The 15,331-nt window shown below is 42.3% G+C and overlaps 2 protein-coding genes across 2 annotated transcripts; one reads left to right on the top strand and one right to left on the bottom strand.

The window, feature by feature from the left end:
* Window positions 1-6,624: 6,624 nt before the first annotated feature.
* On the bottom strand, window positions 6,625-7,044 carry LOC121354064 (histone H2A-beta, sperm-like). Its single transcript, XM_041468408.1, has one exon. It carries the CDS (start codon window positions 7,042-7,044, stop codon window positions 6,625-6,627), a length of 420 nt encoding a protein of 139 aa, XP_041324342.1.
* A 3,868-nt stretch (window positions 7,045-10,912) lies between these two features.
* Window positions 10,913-15,032, top strand: PDCL3 (phosducin like 3). The gene is made up of 4 exons (XM_041468550.1): window positions 10,913-11,004; window positions 11,656-11,799; window positions 12,637-12,845; window positions 14,158-15,032. Exons 1-4 carry the CDS (start codon window positions 10,931-10,933, stop codon window positions 14,298-14,300), a joined length of 570 nt encoding a protein of 189 aa, XP_041324484.1. The 5' UTR covers window positions 10,913-10,930; the 3' UTR covers window positions 14,301-15,032.
* The last annotated feature ends 299 nt before the right edge of the window (window positions 15,033-15,331 follow it).

The following is a 15,331-nucleotide window of genomic DNA, read 5'->3' as shown; positions in this document are numbered from 1 at the left end:
AGACATTTATGGGCACAAAACTTTAAGTACTAAGCAGATACTTCCTTAGGAAGAAAAGAGCATAGTAAAATTGAGGGTCTGGGGATACATATGAAGCTGCAATGCCTGAACTTTGAAGCATTCCTGAAGCATTGACTTCCTCAAGCCCTTTGTTATCCCTCCTTCTCTTTGGCTACTATGGAATAGTACTGTTCCAGTAATGCTGGCACAGCTGCATGTGAACCAGATCTGGAGACACCTTTGTCTTTAAAAACAAACCCGAGATACCTGTGCTTTGTAATTTTGTGGGGTTTTTGGTGGGGTTTTATCTGGGTAAGTTCCCAGTTTGGGCTGTGTTAACAGAAGTTTGGCTGGCAATTAGAGGGATGAGTTGTTTGGCAATTGTTGATTGCATCTAAGGCAGAGTACTCAGTTTGGAGGCTCAGAATACAGGAAGGCCATGGAAAAAGTGCAGTGAGGGCCTCCAAGGTGGTGAGAACTCTATCACTTGCCCCTGAGGAGATGCAAGGACAACTGGGCTGATTCAGCCTGGAGGAAGGATGCCTTCAGGGGAATCGAATAGACCCTCCAGTGCTTATGAGGGCCATCAAGGAGACAGCTGTTGTTCAGTGTATTGTCAAATCCTATAGAAAATTATTAGCCCTTGGAAAGACTACCAAAGGGATGCTGGCTCCTCTGGCTTCTCAGATCTCTGGAAGCAGTTAGGATGTTCCTCTGGAAGAAACAACTAAGCCAAATACAAGTGGTGGGGATGCACTCTGGCAATGCAAATAAATAAGAGATAATGATTACAAATGCACTGCAATGGCACTTCTGACTTGTTTCATCTCAGAGGCCAAAGCTGAAAAGTATCAAATTTTGCTCAGTTCTACATAAGTATTTGTACTGGTATTGGCTGGGATAGTTAATTGTCTTCATAGCAGCTTTTATGGTGCTGTGCTTTAGATCTGTGACCAAAACAATGTTGATAACACAGGAATATTTTAGCTGTTGCTGAGCAGGGCTTGCACAATCTCAAGACCTGTTTCCCACCCCACCAGTGAGGCGGCGGACGGTGCACAAGGAGTTGGGAGGAGATGCAGCTGGGATAGCTGACACAAATGCCGAAGAGATATCTCACACTGTATGCTGTCAGGCTCTGCCATAAAAGCTGGGGAGGAGAAAGGGACAGAAACACACACCCCCACCCCTTCAGAGTGATGGTGTTTGTCTTCCCAAGTCACAGTTACGTTATGGAGCCTGGCTTACCTGGAGATAGCTGGACACCTGCCTGCTGACGTAAAGCAGTGAATGAATTCCTTGTTCTGCTTTGCTTTACCTATTAAACTGTCTTTATCTCAGCCCACAGCTTTGCTCACTTTTACCCTTTCAATTCTCTCCCCATCCTGCTGGGGAAAGTAAACAAGATGGCTGAGGTGAAACTGAAGCAGTACTGTACCATAGGCAACTCATGCTGTGCTCTTGCAGTCAGCAAAGGCTTCCTTCACACTAAATAGGTTTCAATAATAACATCTGTTTGAGTCTTGAAACTTAAATAAAATTGATAAATAGGTGCTTATTTGCAGGTGAGAACCTATCTTATGTTCCTCAGTCATATCTGTAGTAACTGTGGCTCCTCTGTAAGAAGCAGAGAAGAGCTCTTGTTAACTGCTCAGTGGAAATCTTTGCTCCCTGGAGCAATTCAAATGTCACCTGCAAAACAGGAGAGATTAATACTATAGAAATGCAAAGATTAATACTATAGAAATGCATCTCTGGTCTGAAACTCTTTCTAAATATCCCACTGCAAAACTCACAGCAGAAATTCAGGAGTGCAGGCACAGGTGACAACAATTAGAAGCACAGAAATATTTCTGCAAAAAAAAAAAAAAAAAAGAGGTGAAAGCTCAGTTCTCACTGTCAGGCAGAGAAGAGACAAATCTAGAGTTTTATGACAAGACATTCAAAGTACTGAGTGTGTTTAGAAGAGTAAATTGGGTCCTTATCCATCCTCTTGTCATAAAAAGCAGCAAGGAGGGACACTCAATTACACCGAGAAGCAACATGTTTCAGCTGCAAAGGGGAAATTATTTTGTGGCACTTAACTCCTGAAACCAGTTGCTGCAGCTTAGAGCATGTGGTTAAGAACAGCTCAGTGGACTCTTGGAAAGGCAGGAATATTCAGGAGTGCACATCTTCGTGCCACCTAACTTGACTCAAAAATCACTTCAGGCTGGCCTAGGACTTTAAAAGCCTGACCTGCTGGAGCTGGGCTCAGCAAGACACTGCTCAGCAGAGCACACAGCAAGGGACCTGGAAATGCACTCATCTGTGCGGGAGCAAGTGCTGCCCGGCCTCACAACATGCTGCTCACCAAAGAGACAGAGCACGAAGCACAAGAGAGAAACCTTCTTGGTGCTTTAGTTCCCTCTCTCTGGTCCCTTTGTGATCTTGTGACTTGGACAGTCTCGCTCCCTGCTCAGCTCCCACAGGGAAGAGCTCACTTATTAAATCTTGAGGTGACGGCAAGCTGCGAGGGATGGCAATACTGCAGGACAGAGTCAGCATTCAGAATGACCTTGACAAAGATGCCTATGGAAAAAAAATGTACAGCTCACTGAGGATGAAAGGAAGTGATTGCACGCAGTGAGGAATAATCAATTGCAACTTTGCAGCAAAGGGGATGGGTAACTGTAGACAGTCAAATATCATAATGTTGAGGAGAAAACAAAATACAATGTGGAATGAAAGAAACTGTAGAGGCTGTTACATGGGAGGGGTTGCATTGCTGAATATAGCTAAGGCTTCATGTACAGAGCAATACAGGGGAAGAAAGAGGGGAGCAACCAGCAAAGAGGAATGGCAGAGATCAAGGAAAGTTGGAACTCTGAATGAAGTGGGGTTGATTTGCAAGAAGGAAAGTGTGAGGTGAGGAATGATAAAATGCTTCATTTCAAACTCACCATTCCTGTCAGCATTCATCAATGCCTGTGTTTACTTATTTGCTGGGATTTCAGAGTTGAGAGGTGATCCCAGTATGTCTACTTGTTGCTCATATGGCAATCATTCTTAAAACTTACTTACCTGTTCCAGACAACTCCCACATTGCAATTGTCATTCCTCTACCTTATTAAACAGGGTACAAAAGTATCTTTGAGCTGGACTGCATAAACTGTCTTTATTGCTCTGATAGATTTCTGCACTGAACTAGAAGGAGCTACTAAGTCTCCTTCAGTCATTTCTGGATCAACTTTTTCCAGTGTACAAAACCAAAAATGTGACTGATTTTATAGCAGGTTATGATTCACCACCTAAAGTTTTGACATTTCTCTGGTGCAAAGAACCTTGTACACCAAACACCATCTCCCTGTTAGGCTTCAACCTCCTGAAAGATCAATAGAGGAAGTCTGAACAAGAACATAAGGCAAACTTGAAATAAAAGAATTCTGGATATATTTACTACAAAACTTCTGCACCCCGGGATTACTACACAACCATTCAGATAGTACCTGCTGAATCATGGCACTGAAAGATGTGTACACATAAATACAGGTTTCTGGAGTACAGCTGTCTAAACATCCACCAGAAAAATACCTGAACATCGACTAGAAGTCCAGTAGATAATGCCAAAATGTAGAACGTGCATGATCTGACCTCAGAGCACCCAGATGCAATTATGTGTGATCCATCCGAAAAGAAGCTCTGTACAGTCTGCATAGTTCCACAGACTATGTATAATCTCAGATTATAACACAAATTCACTACTCTGTGACTTCCAAAAGAGCAGCACTTGGCTTCCAAGAGGACAACGGTGTTTAGGAATTGCAATATTGGGACTGGTCGGCAGAGGGCAAGGCCAGCATCAAATGTGGGATATTCAAAGCAGAGGCGCTTGGGCCCTATCCCTCTCCATGGTACGCTGGGCTTGACCAGCTCGGGTAGTGAACAGGTTCAGACATTGTGCATCCCTTGTGCTCACCAAAACAAGACTCTCTGAGGCCATAACTTGGGATGTTTCCTCTCCTTACAGAGAAGGTGAAGGTGACAAGCTTATAAACACACAAATCTCAGTGCAGAGTGAACTACAAACACCCTGCACAACCAAGACATCTGTCAACAGCATTCAGTCAGTCCTCTAGACAGGTAAAAGAAGAAGAGCTTTTCCAGGCATCATTTCACCCCCGTGCTTCCATCTGCTCACCACTTCATTGAATTGTGGAGCACCATGTACACACTTTCTCTAACGGGTGTTATTGAAGACATCTATTTTCCTTGACACCCTGGCGCCATGGTGTAACTGAGTTAGGAAAGTAACACCACATCAAGACAAATGTGTTTTGCAGCATCAGTAACAAGACAGATGCCAGAGGAGCTGTGTTTTGAATGGGTTTTTTTGCTTTGATTTGTAACCAAGTCATATACCAGCCTCAGCTACAGGTGACTGAGCTAAGTTGAAAACTATACCATGAGACATGAGAACTAGTCATCTGCAAAAGTACCATGCAATTAATGTCTTGTTTCATCAAAGTAAACGAGCACTTCAGTGATCAAGAGAACAAGCAAAATTATTGCTATTGTATTTGAGGTTTGAAGAAGCTCTCCTATACTGTATTACATGAAAGAAAGTTTTTATCACAATTTCATTAGAATGACCTAGGAGCATGATTTCCATACTTACAAAGCACTTTATTAAACAGGGGCCTACTTGTGGGTATGAAGCTAAGCATCTTCACTACTAAGGTAACACCTTTCTATGTTCCCCCTCTGTGAAAAAGGGTATGGCTACTTAGCCTCAACATTTTGCTATGATATTCTGTGCATTTCTGTTCAAAATCATCCACAGTGCCTATTAATCAACCTGGATACAGCCCCAACTTTCCAACAAAGCTAAGTGCTCATTATCTGGGCATTTGTCTGAACTTTTCCCCAATGCCTCTGTTTAGAACAAATAATGATATAAATGACAATAATAGACCAGTAATAGTTGTTGAGTTTACCTTATAATCCAATAAGACACTTCATCATTGAAAAAATCTTATTTTCTGATTACATGAATGCATCAGTATTTATCAGTGTAATTACTGCTACTCCAGTAAATGTCTAAGTACTCCTCAGCATATGTTTTGCAAAACCAGGTGCCAATACTAAGTTCTGCATTTTTCCACTCTCAGAGTGGCAACACCTCTAAGGAAAAAAACCAAACCCACAATAAACCAACTTTTCTCCTTGTTCTAGCCCCAGGTTTCTGAGGATCTATAATTTCACTGTTGATGGGTTGTAAGGCAGCGGTGAAGAACCATAACTGTTTACTTCCTCTTCAGCAGCAGAACATTTGATCTGTTGGTGGCCCCTGCCAGGGCTGGTTGAAAGCTCAATGAGCTGCATTAACTTTTAACAAGCGTTGTGGAAGAAAGAATATGTCTAGAAAATATCAGTAGTGCTGTTGTGTAAGTAACAGGACAGCAGGTGTAAATGCAGAGCCAGAACAGCCAGAAAGTATCCTAACATTCTTCTTGCTTGACAAGCTTTATAGTGTAAACAAAAGAGTATCACCCAGTTCTTCCTGCCAAAAAGGGAATTACTCTTTGCTTTATTCTATTGTGAAACGCTACCTCACACAAAATTTACATTCACTTCCTGCTGACATTTATGCTGCTCTTTCCTTCATGTATCTATCTCTTATTCTATTTTTACAGCATTTTCATCTCCATTCTCACATCTCGCTGTTTTTCACCACTTCAGAACTATTTGTCTCAACAACAACTTCTGCTTGACCCTTTTCTCTGCCTGCTGCCCCAGCACAGAGCATCCTGATACAGAGGAAAAAGGCAGTGAATATGCTGTGAGGAAGAATATGCTATAAAGCAGATACCAAAGCAAGCTTCCTTTGAGAGGACCTGTTGCTTGTTAATTACAGTCAAAGTAAATTAAATGCCCCTGAATATAGGAGGGTCATTTTATTTTTTAAAGATGCAAAAACAAATATTTTTAAAAAATTATCAATCCATAGAAGAAAACCAACAGACTTTGGAGCGGAGAAGGGGGAGTAGACCCCTTCTCACATTCTTGATGACTTTGTACAATGGAAAAACACTGAATTTGTCATCTGTTTTGAGAGAATACATGGCTCCACCACTTTCTGCATGCTTTGCCCTGATAGAGACTGACTGTAATGATGGAGCAAATGCTCACTGCAGTTTTATGAGCAGTAAGGCTTTAAAGACACAAGGTTACTAACCTCTAAAGCAGAGTTATCCTCTGAGACACTGAACTAATTGCATGATGAATCTGTGCTAGATGGAAGAAAAGTTGACAGGAAAAGCAGCATGTGTCTTGACTCCTCTCCCTGCTTCACAACACTTACCTGCAACATGTTTTCAAAAGTAAGCATGTAAGCACTGGACTTTTAAAAAAGTTACTCAGGTGCTGTGCTCGGCTATTTTTTAAAATTTCATTTTCTGTTCTTCCATTCATGAGAAAGGAGAAAAGGAGACCAGTGTTGCATTCCAGAAACTTTATTACACACTTTAAAAATGCCTTAAAATTTGTAGGCAAAATCCTTGACAAAGAAGTAAACACATACAAATTAGTGGTACTGAGCCCCAGCATCCATAGGTGCACAGACCAGACCAGGAAAAGCAAGTCTCACTGGCTACCACCATAGTCTTGAGAAGCAGCAACACTTCCACTAGTTTTCTTCGGAAGGAGCTGAGAAAGGATATTTGGCATAACCCCGCCCTGAGGAATGGTCACACAGGCAAAGAGCTTGTTCAGCTCCTCATCATTTCTCACAGCCAGCTGAATGTGCCTGGGCATGATCCTTGTCTTCCTGTTTTCATGGGCAGCGTTGCCTGCCAGCTCCAGGACCTCTGCCGTCACGTACTCCATCACTGCAGCCAGGTAGATGGCAGCGCCAGAGCCAATCCTGTCAGCGTACTTCCCTCTCTGCAGGAGCCTATGGACACGGCCCACGGGGAACTGCAGACCTGCCCTGGCTGATTTGCTTTTCTTTAATGCTCTTCTAGGGTTGCCAGCCACTGTGTGTTTCTTTCCACGTCCAGACATTCTGACAGGCGAGGAGACACAGAGGGCTGGAGATCTTCAAAACACTTGGGCTACAGCTAATGGACAGCAAGAGGAGGCAACAGCAAGGTCAGTTCTGCTCTTCCACATCAGTGAGAAAGCTCGTGCTTGTCCTGAGGAAAGAGCTCACCACACACCACAGTTCATCAACAGCAGGGCTAAAATTTTAACAGTTATTACCCTTTTACAGCCTGCCTTTTAGGAAAAGGATCACATCGCAAAACCTATCAAGGGTTATTGAAGTTAGATATGAAGGGCTCAAAAGAAGACAGGCTTTCCCCTGCTACTTGGAGTGTATTTAGGATTGAGGCACAGTGGGTTTTCTTTAGCAAGATTTTTTTAAACACCACAACTGTTACCTCAAAGCTAACTTGAGGCCTGTCTCTTCTTTCAAGAGCAATCTGCTCTTGAAAAAAAAACTTGTACTATCAAGTTACAACTTCCCTCCATTTCAAATCTAAAAATGGAAAAATTCTTGCAGCCTACAGCTTGTTATACCCAAAATACCCCAGGACATTTTCATACATAGCTTTAAATTAATTCCTTAAGTGGTATTCTCTGGCTTTTATGAGACTACTACTGGAGGTCTTCAGTATCAGGAGCATGAATTGATTTGGACAGCACAATGCAGATTGAAGAATAGAAGTTACCATCTACTTCCTCATGATAAAGAAAATTCACCCCAACTAGAATACTCTTCCAACTGGAGTAGCAGAACTACTCATTTAAATAATATTTCTAGTCTGTAAGTAGAGAACAGTTAACTTCCAGCACAGCTGTTTGCAACATACAGGAACACCCATCACACATTAATATGCAGGGCTTTTACAGAGAGGTTTAACTATTTAAGAAAAATTAGAATAAGCTCTGAAAAGAAGGTGAAAAAAAGTAAAAATTAAAAAAAAAAAAAAACAAAAACACAACCAAAAACCAAAAAAACAACCCAGTCCCTAATAAAGTCCAAGCAAACTAAGCCCTATATCCTTATCCCTATTACCAAACAATACTTTTTCTAAATAATTCACAGTACAGTCATACTGTATAATAGAGGCAGCTAACTTACAAAATAACATGAAGCCCACAACCCCAAATCTTCCACAATACATTATAGATGAAAAGTACATCACATTACCTTCAAAAAGTCTTATTTTTTTCCCCAGTCTGTGCCTTGCTACAACCTGCACCCAAACACAAACAAGCCACGTAACACCTTTACCCCGGGCCCAGACTTTTTATTAGCAACTTTTTCTCCTCATCAGCGGGTCACCTGGGTAATTAATGAATCATTTACACACGTGCTTCATCTTCCTTCACCTAATCCCTGATTTGGGGCAAAAAAAGAAATACATCACAGCTGCTCAGCAGCAAATTGGCTGGGGTGAGGGAGAAGAAGGCAGGCTGCCTGCAAGGGCTGAGCCATAGCTACATTTCAGCCTCACTGTGGCACTGCCAGTTCTCTCCCACTGGCTGGAGTATTTCTGTCTGCACGCTATGTGTAAAAGCAACCCTCTTCTTCCTGTTGAAGCTTGATAAAAAAAGTACATAGGGAAAATGGGCTTTGTAAATATATTTTTAGTTGGGTGGGAGGGGGAAACTGTTTTGCTTTAGATGTGTCCTGGGTAGAGTCATGCTTTGTTCACAATGTGTCTGAGTCTCACCAAGTGATGTGATAGGGCTGCTCCTAAGATTTAGGCTTCTGCCCCCTCTTCTGGTAACTGAAGATGGGGCTCAGGGTTTACTGTGGCTCTGGTGCTGAGGGTGCTTGGCTAGTTCCTCTTTGTTCACCTGGGCAAAAATCCCACCTCAGGCAAAGGAATATTTTTGAGCAGCCTTTAAAGAAATGAGTGCTCACTTCCTGCTCATGCTCTTTCTGTGTTTATTTCCTGGCATTCAAAGTGGTTTCCAACCAGCAACATACAAGAGCCATGGCTGTGAACGGTATTTCAGCCACAGAAGTTGACTGTTAAAACCAGAGGGTACTCCCAGAAGCCCAGGCTCTGGCAAAATACTCAGACAACAAAACTGTCATGAACAGTTCAGCCTTTGTTTCTGCCTGCCAGACACCAGATGTGGGTCAGAGCCTCACAGCACCTGCATTTGTGGCACTCACCCACTTTTCCTACAAGGATGAGCATTTAGTCTAAGCTGGGTGAGGTTGAGTTTCCTGCCACCTCAGGGCATTGAACAACCAGTATGGGGTACCCTCTGCATGTCCAAACTGATGTCCTTTCAAAGCACAGCTGTCCTCTTCTCCTAATTCAGAGGCAGAAAAGGTGGCTGTGCCTTCCTTTCAATAACTCAGACTTAGCACAGGGAAAGTGGCCAGCCCACTTCAGAATAACTGACTGTTAATGGGATGCCCACAACCTGTGGCAGTGGGATTTCTAAATTTTCATTTCAGGCCCTTGCCAGAGCTGAGACAGTCCTTCTTCCACATATTCAAGCACACTCTTAAGGCCTGCTGGCAGGTTCTTTAGGGTTCTTTTATGAGGACTGAGATCTGGGTGAGTCTGAGATCTGTCCATTAGAGAACAGAGAATAAAAGGGGGAGAAGGGAGGCAGGAGCAGGTCTCTTCCCTCTGCTGTGTGTCTTTGAAAAACAAGCTGAAAAGACCTGGTTATTTCTTTGAAAGGGAGGCCTAGGTGCCTGTTTGTATGGAATGGGGTATGACCCCAAATGGATCTGGGTCACCACATCTGACACACTTTTCAGTGTTTTCTGAGTGATACTTTAACACAGACTCAAAACTGAAATAAAAGTAACTATCAAGAGACAAATTTCTGATAATATCAGTTGGCTATGATCCAACCATAACAATATGACAAGGACAGCTGATTATGCCTAATAAGAATAGATAATATAGGCTTGATTGCTTATTTTATTTTATTTTTTAACAGATCAGGGAAAGAAAATAAGAAGATAAATCAGTAGGGAAATAACACAGGGTATGAAAAACAAACAGACAAAAAAGGCTCAGTGAAGTGGAAACAAAAGTTACAGGGAATCACAGAAATAGACTGGGAGGGACCACAGTGAGTCACCGGTCCAACATCCCTGCTAAAACATGGTTTTTCTATGTTAGGCTGGAAGGGGCTTGGAGCATCCTGGTTTACTGGAAGGTGTCCACGGCAGGGGGAGTTTCGATCTTCAGGGTGCCTTTCAATCCAAACCGCCCTACGGCCCCTGACGGCCCGAGGCCTCCCACCGCCGGCACCGTCCTTATTAGGCGCTGCTGAGGCTGTTCAGCCTGGAGAGGAGAAGGCTTGGGAGAGAACTGTAGCACCCACCTTCCAGTGCCAAAAGGACTGAAAAAAGAGCTGGGGAGAGACTTTTTAGAATCATAGAATAGAACCATAGAATGTCCTGAGTTGGAAGGGACCCACAAGGATCACTGAAGTCCCAACTCCTAATGGCAATTCCAACTTTACAAGACCATGGAGTGATAGATAGGACAAGGGGGAATGGCTTTAAGGTGAAGGACAGTAGGTTTAGATTACATATTAAGAAATTCGTTGCTGTGAGGGTCATGAAGCACTGGAACAGGTTGTCCAGAGAAGTTGTGGATGTCCCATCGCTGAAAATGTTCAAGGCCATGTTCATGGGCCTTTGAGCAACCTGGTTTAGTGGAAGATGTCCCTGCCCGTGGCAGGAAGGGTTGGAACTGGGTGATTTTTAGGGTTCCTTTCAACCCAAGCCATTCTATTATTCTAAGATAATATTTTTAAAAATACACTGCATGCCTCTTGTTAATCTGTCTTTAGAGTAAATAAATTCTGTTGTACTGATGAGAGTTAATGGGTGTTAGTCCTGGAATGAGGTTTTTGCTGATTTAATGTTTCTTCTATTCTAGTGAAAACTTATGAGGACATGACTCTGGAAGAGCTAGAAGAGAATGAAGATGAATTTAATGAGGAAGATGAGAGAGCTATTGAAATGTACAGGTCAGAGCAGCTTGAAGAATTTGGCTTTAATGATAATTGGAGGGTCTTTCTTTTATATGCTTTTAGATATTGTTGAAGAGAAAGGATGTTTTTAGGATGATGGAAGAAGGGGGTTGTGGTTTTGGCTCTTGTGGAGCTTCTAAGTGTCTTTAAAAGGATAACAGTGTTTGAATTCAGTATCCTTTATCTACAGCATAGCTTTGCAGAGATAATGTGCACCTGCTGAGTGTATGGCCAGGGATCCTGAGAGCTTTGAAAATCACCTCCAGTATTTTCTAATTTTTGTGTGAATGAGATTAAGGTGCTGCAGATTTGCATAATTAGTGTTGGTTTCCCTCTATCTTGTAATGTCTCTCATGACTTTTGCCATTTAGTTTGGTAGTGTATTATCTGGAAAAGAAATGTCTAGTGAGGCCAGAAATGAGGAAAAAAAGTATTTCACAAAACACAGATTTACTTCTTGCATGTGGCTTTAGCCTATGATGCAAATACAACAGCATGTACAGTGTCATTTTGCTTTTATTGCTCTGGGGTTAGAAGAAGTTTGTAACTTGTCTCTGAAGTCTAGGCCTCAACCAGCTCCTTCAAGTTATGTTCTGTCAAAAAAATGCATCTATTCACAAGATGTCTTTTTCATTCCTGGTTATTCAGGCAGCAAAGGTTAGCAGAAATGAAGGCAGCTCAAATGAAGAATAAATTCGGGGAGGTTTTGGAGATTTCGGGAAAGGACTATGTTCAAGAGGTTACAAAAGCTGGAAAAGGTATATGGGTAGTCTTACACCTCTACAAACAAGGGTAAGATTTTCTTTTTAAACCATTAAACCTTGCACTGTCAATTTCTGGAAATGCTCCAAGGTAATTGTGTAGTTATTGTGGAACTAAGGACTAATTTTTGAGTTCTAAGAAATAAAAACAAATTAGTAATTTTAATACTGTTGAGTCAAGATTGCTGCACTTTATTCTAAAATGATGTTACCATGGCTTTTTTATACATCTCTGCAACACAGCAAGATGTGTACCATACAGCTTCCATAGAGGTAGCTGCTGCCACTGAAATATCCAAGCTCTGGAAGTTATTCTGGATCAAATGCAAGGGGCTGTGAATAGGAAGGATCAATGTGTATTTAGCTTGGTTTCTAGTGGCATACAAATGGAGAGAGCAAGGTTTGCAGTCCTGTCACCATGACAGAAGATCTTGTCAGAAAGGTCTGTTAACGTAGCTAGATTTTTTTTGAAAGGTTATAAATACTTGCTGTTGTTCTTTGTCTCTAATTGCCTCATAGGTGTTGATCATCATTTGCATACCTTCTTCCAGGAGCAGTTTTGTTTTTATTTTGCCCTTGCTCATGCAATTTCTAAGTATCTTAAATTCATAAACCACTTTCCCGTAATACAAAGGGGATAGAGGGGAAGGTTGCATTATTAATATATTAAGACAAAAAACCCACCACACACCAGAATCTCCAGTGGTGTTGATCTCCTCTGAATGCTAGAATACAGAATTTGCTTCTGGTACTTCTGTCTTTGCAGAAAGTCATCGATCTGATATTTCTGACATTTCTTCTGGAGCTGTTTACTTTTTAAGTTGTCTCTTGTTTTCTCCTTATGTGTGTCTGTTGCTGTTCTTCGCAGAATTCCACTCTGTGCCTTAATAAATCAACATATGAGTGGGCTTGCAAAGAAGTTCAGAGACGTGAAATTCATCAAAGCTATCTCTACCACCTGCATTCCCAACTACCCTGATAAGAACCTGCCCACGATATTTGTGTACCTGGAGGGAGACATCAAAGCTCAGTTCATTGGGCCTTTGGTGTTTGGTGGCATGAACTTGACAAGGGATGGTGAGTGTCTGCATCTCTGCTCTTCCAAAGGAAAAGCAAAACTGTATTGCTGGGAATGAGAGAAATGAGGCTTAGGAGAAGGGTGGTACTGAAAATGATATTAGATTTTTTTTTCCCACCCCTATGGCTCAGCCACATGACTGTTTTGTAAAAGCAGTGATAGGCCAACATGTAGGTATTTGTCTTGTGTGTGCAAGTATTTTTGCCCTGTGTTGGGTGAAACAAATTTTGCTGGATATATTAAGGTAAACAGTTCCCATGCATGTTCTTAGGGTGTCTTGGACATGAACGACTGCCCTTGCCTGCAGTGACATGATAATCTGTGCACGTGCCCACTGGATTGCAGGGCTCCTTGTTTCATTTTTAAGATGATGGCATATGTTTGTCTGTTGTCCCTGACTGAATCATCTTAATTCAGTCATCACAGAAAGCTGTGTACTGAAATTTTGGCACTTTTATATCTTCCTTCTCCCCTAAGCACATGTGCCTTCCACTGAAGAGTAAAGAAAGTGTGAGGTTGTGCTCATTATTCTGTAATATCTGAAAGAAATTAGATTTGATGATAGGATTGTCAGCAGCAATAGGAGAACGGTTTCAACTGAATGTGTTGTATTGACTTTCTACCACTTCTGGGAAGCAATCCAGTCCAATTTGGGCCTACTGTGGGTGGTGAAGTCTCTCTTTACTGTCCAAAGGAACTAATATTTAGTGATGTAGAGGCAATGGGGTGAATCCTATTTACAAAGTACATCCATGGAAAATACCTGTAATTGAGATGTGTAAATGAAATTTCCACAATTTTTTGCCCTTTATTAAATTTATTCCCTGCCTCTTCTGATTGTGATGAGCTCAATATATGATGGGAGCAGCTGTAATGTATGAGCAGTATTCCTTCACTGGCAATGGATGTGCAAATATGTTTTCTGCCCTTTGTGGTTAGAAGGAGGTAGAATTCACTGGGAGAGTTGCTTCTAGAGCTGCTGCTCTGTATCCATCACCTCTTTTGCACTCCTGGTTGCAAGGTGAGCAGAGTGGCACTGAGGATGTCACTGGTGGGTACAGAGCAGTACCCTGACCTTTGTGCCCTGGGCTGAGACCTGTGCCAGCACTAGGGACTGGGAAAGGAGGGCTTGGCTGGAGCTGGTGTGGTAAACGGGGCAGGAGCTTGGATCTGGGTATGGAAGAAGAAGAAGATGAGGGCCCTGGTGTGGTGGTGGTGGTAGGATAATGAGGGAAGTCACCTGGGGAGCCAAGGGTAGGCTTTTTCCAGTTTGCTGCCCTACATTCATGACTCTTGTTTTGCACTGCACAGAATTGGAGTGGAAGATTTCTGAGTCGGGTGCTATCAAGACAGACCTTGAAGAGAACCCCAGGAAGCAGATCCAGGACCAGCTCATGTCCTCAATCAGGGCGTGTGTCCCAGCCAGAGGGGAGAGTGACTCAGAGGATGACTAATTCCCATGTCTGCATCCGGATTGATGCAGTGCCCTTGCAGCCAGTGTTCCTGCCTCAAGCACTGGAGACACTCCTCAAGGCCTTGCTGAGCCCCAGAAGGGTAGCCTTTCAAGACATTCATTCTAGAAACCTCTAGAAACTAAAAACATTTCTGTTTTTTAAAAATTGCAGCTTCACTTAAGATGCTGAAAGACATTTTGTATAGTGAAGCCTGAGTAAATCTTACTCAAAGGTTTTAAAATATAGACGTGAATAGAAACAGGTCTCTTGTTATTATTTTCATAGTAATTTGCTACTTTTAAAAAAAATTGAAATATGAAGTGGTCATAAGTGCACTGTTTTTAACAAGCTTAAGTTGTACAGATCAAATCTAAATAGCTGTCTTAAATAATTGCTTATGGCACTTACCATCCCTTAGCCCACTGTGCTCAAACCTCTTACAGCCTGGACTTCACAGAGAGCTGGGGGGTTGGTACAATGCAGGTGCTTCTGAAGGTGGTGTGTGGTCTTCTGCAGAGATGTGCTGGCTCCAGAGAGACAACATGAGGCTGTAAGCTGGGATTCCAGGCATCTTGAGAGGGGCCTTGAGGACGGCCAGCCACTCCTGGATACTGCTGAGTGCCGAATTCTACTTTTGAGTTAGCAGAACTATTTTGCCTTTCAGAAGGGCTGAACTTCCTGTACCATCTTGCCTGTTAATTGCAGAATAAAATTCAAGATGGTGGTGCTCAAGTGTGAAACTGCTGATTTCTTCAACCATATCAGAAGTCAGGTGTTCTTACAGTAGTGCCATTGCCAAATGGAAGGGAGGGTGATGTTTAGGAACTGATACCTTGCTATATTAAAGACTTCCATTTTCCAGCTACAGTAATAATAATAACTGAAGCCTTAGAAGAGCATAAGCTTAAATACCACCTTGATTATAGATCTGCTGACATTTGGAGCTGCTTGATTATTTTGGGTTGGATTTAATGTCCACCTACTCTTTCAGATGGTCTACACTCAGGCTAACAGTCTCCAAGGACTTTTGC

Source organism: Pyrgilauda ruficollis, unplaced genomic scaffold, assembly GCF_017590135.1.
Source record: "Pyrgilauda ruficollis isolate IOZ18807 unplaced genomic scaffold, ASM1759013v1 scaffold22, whole genome shotgun sequence".
Classification (NCBI taxonomy): Eukaryota; Metazoa; Chordata; class Aves; order Passeriformes; family Passeridae; genus Pyrgilauda; species Pyrgilauda ruficollis.
This window is presented reverse-complemented; position numbering and strand designations above follow the sequence as displayed.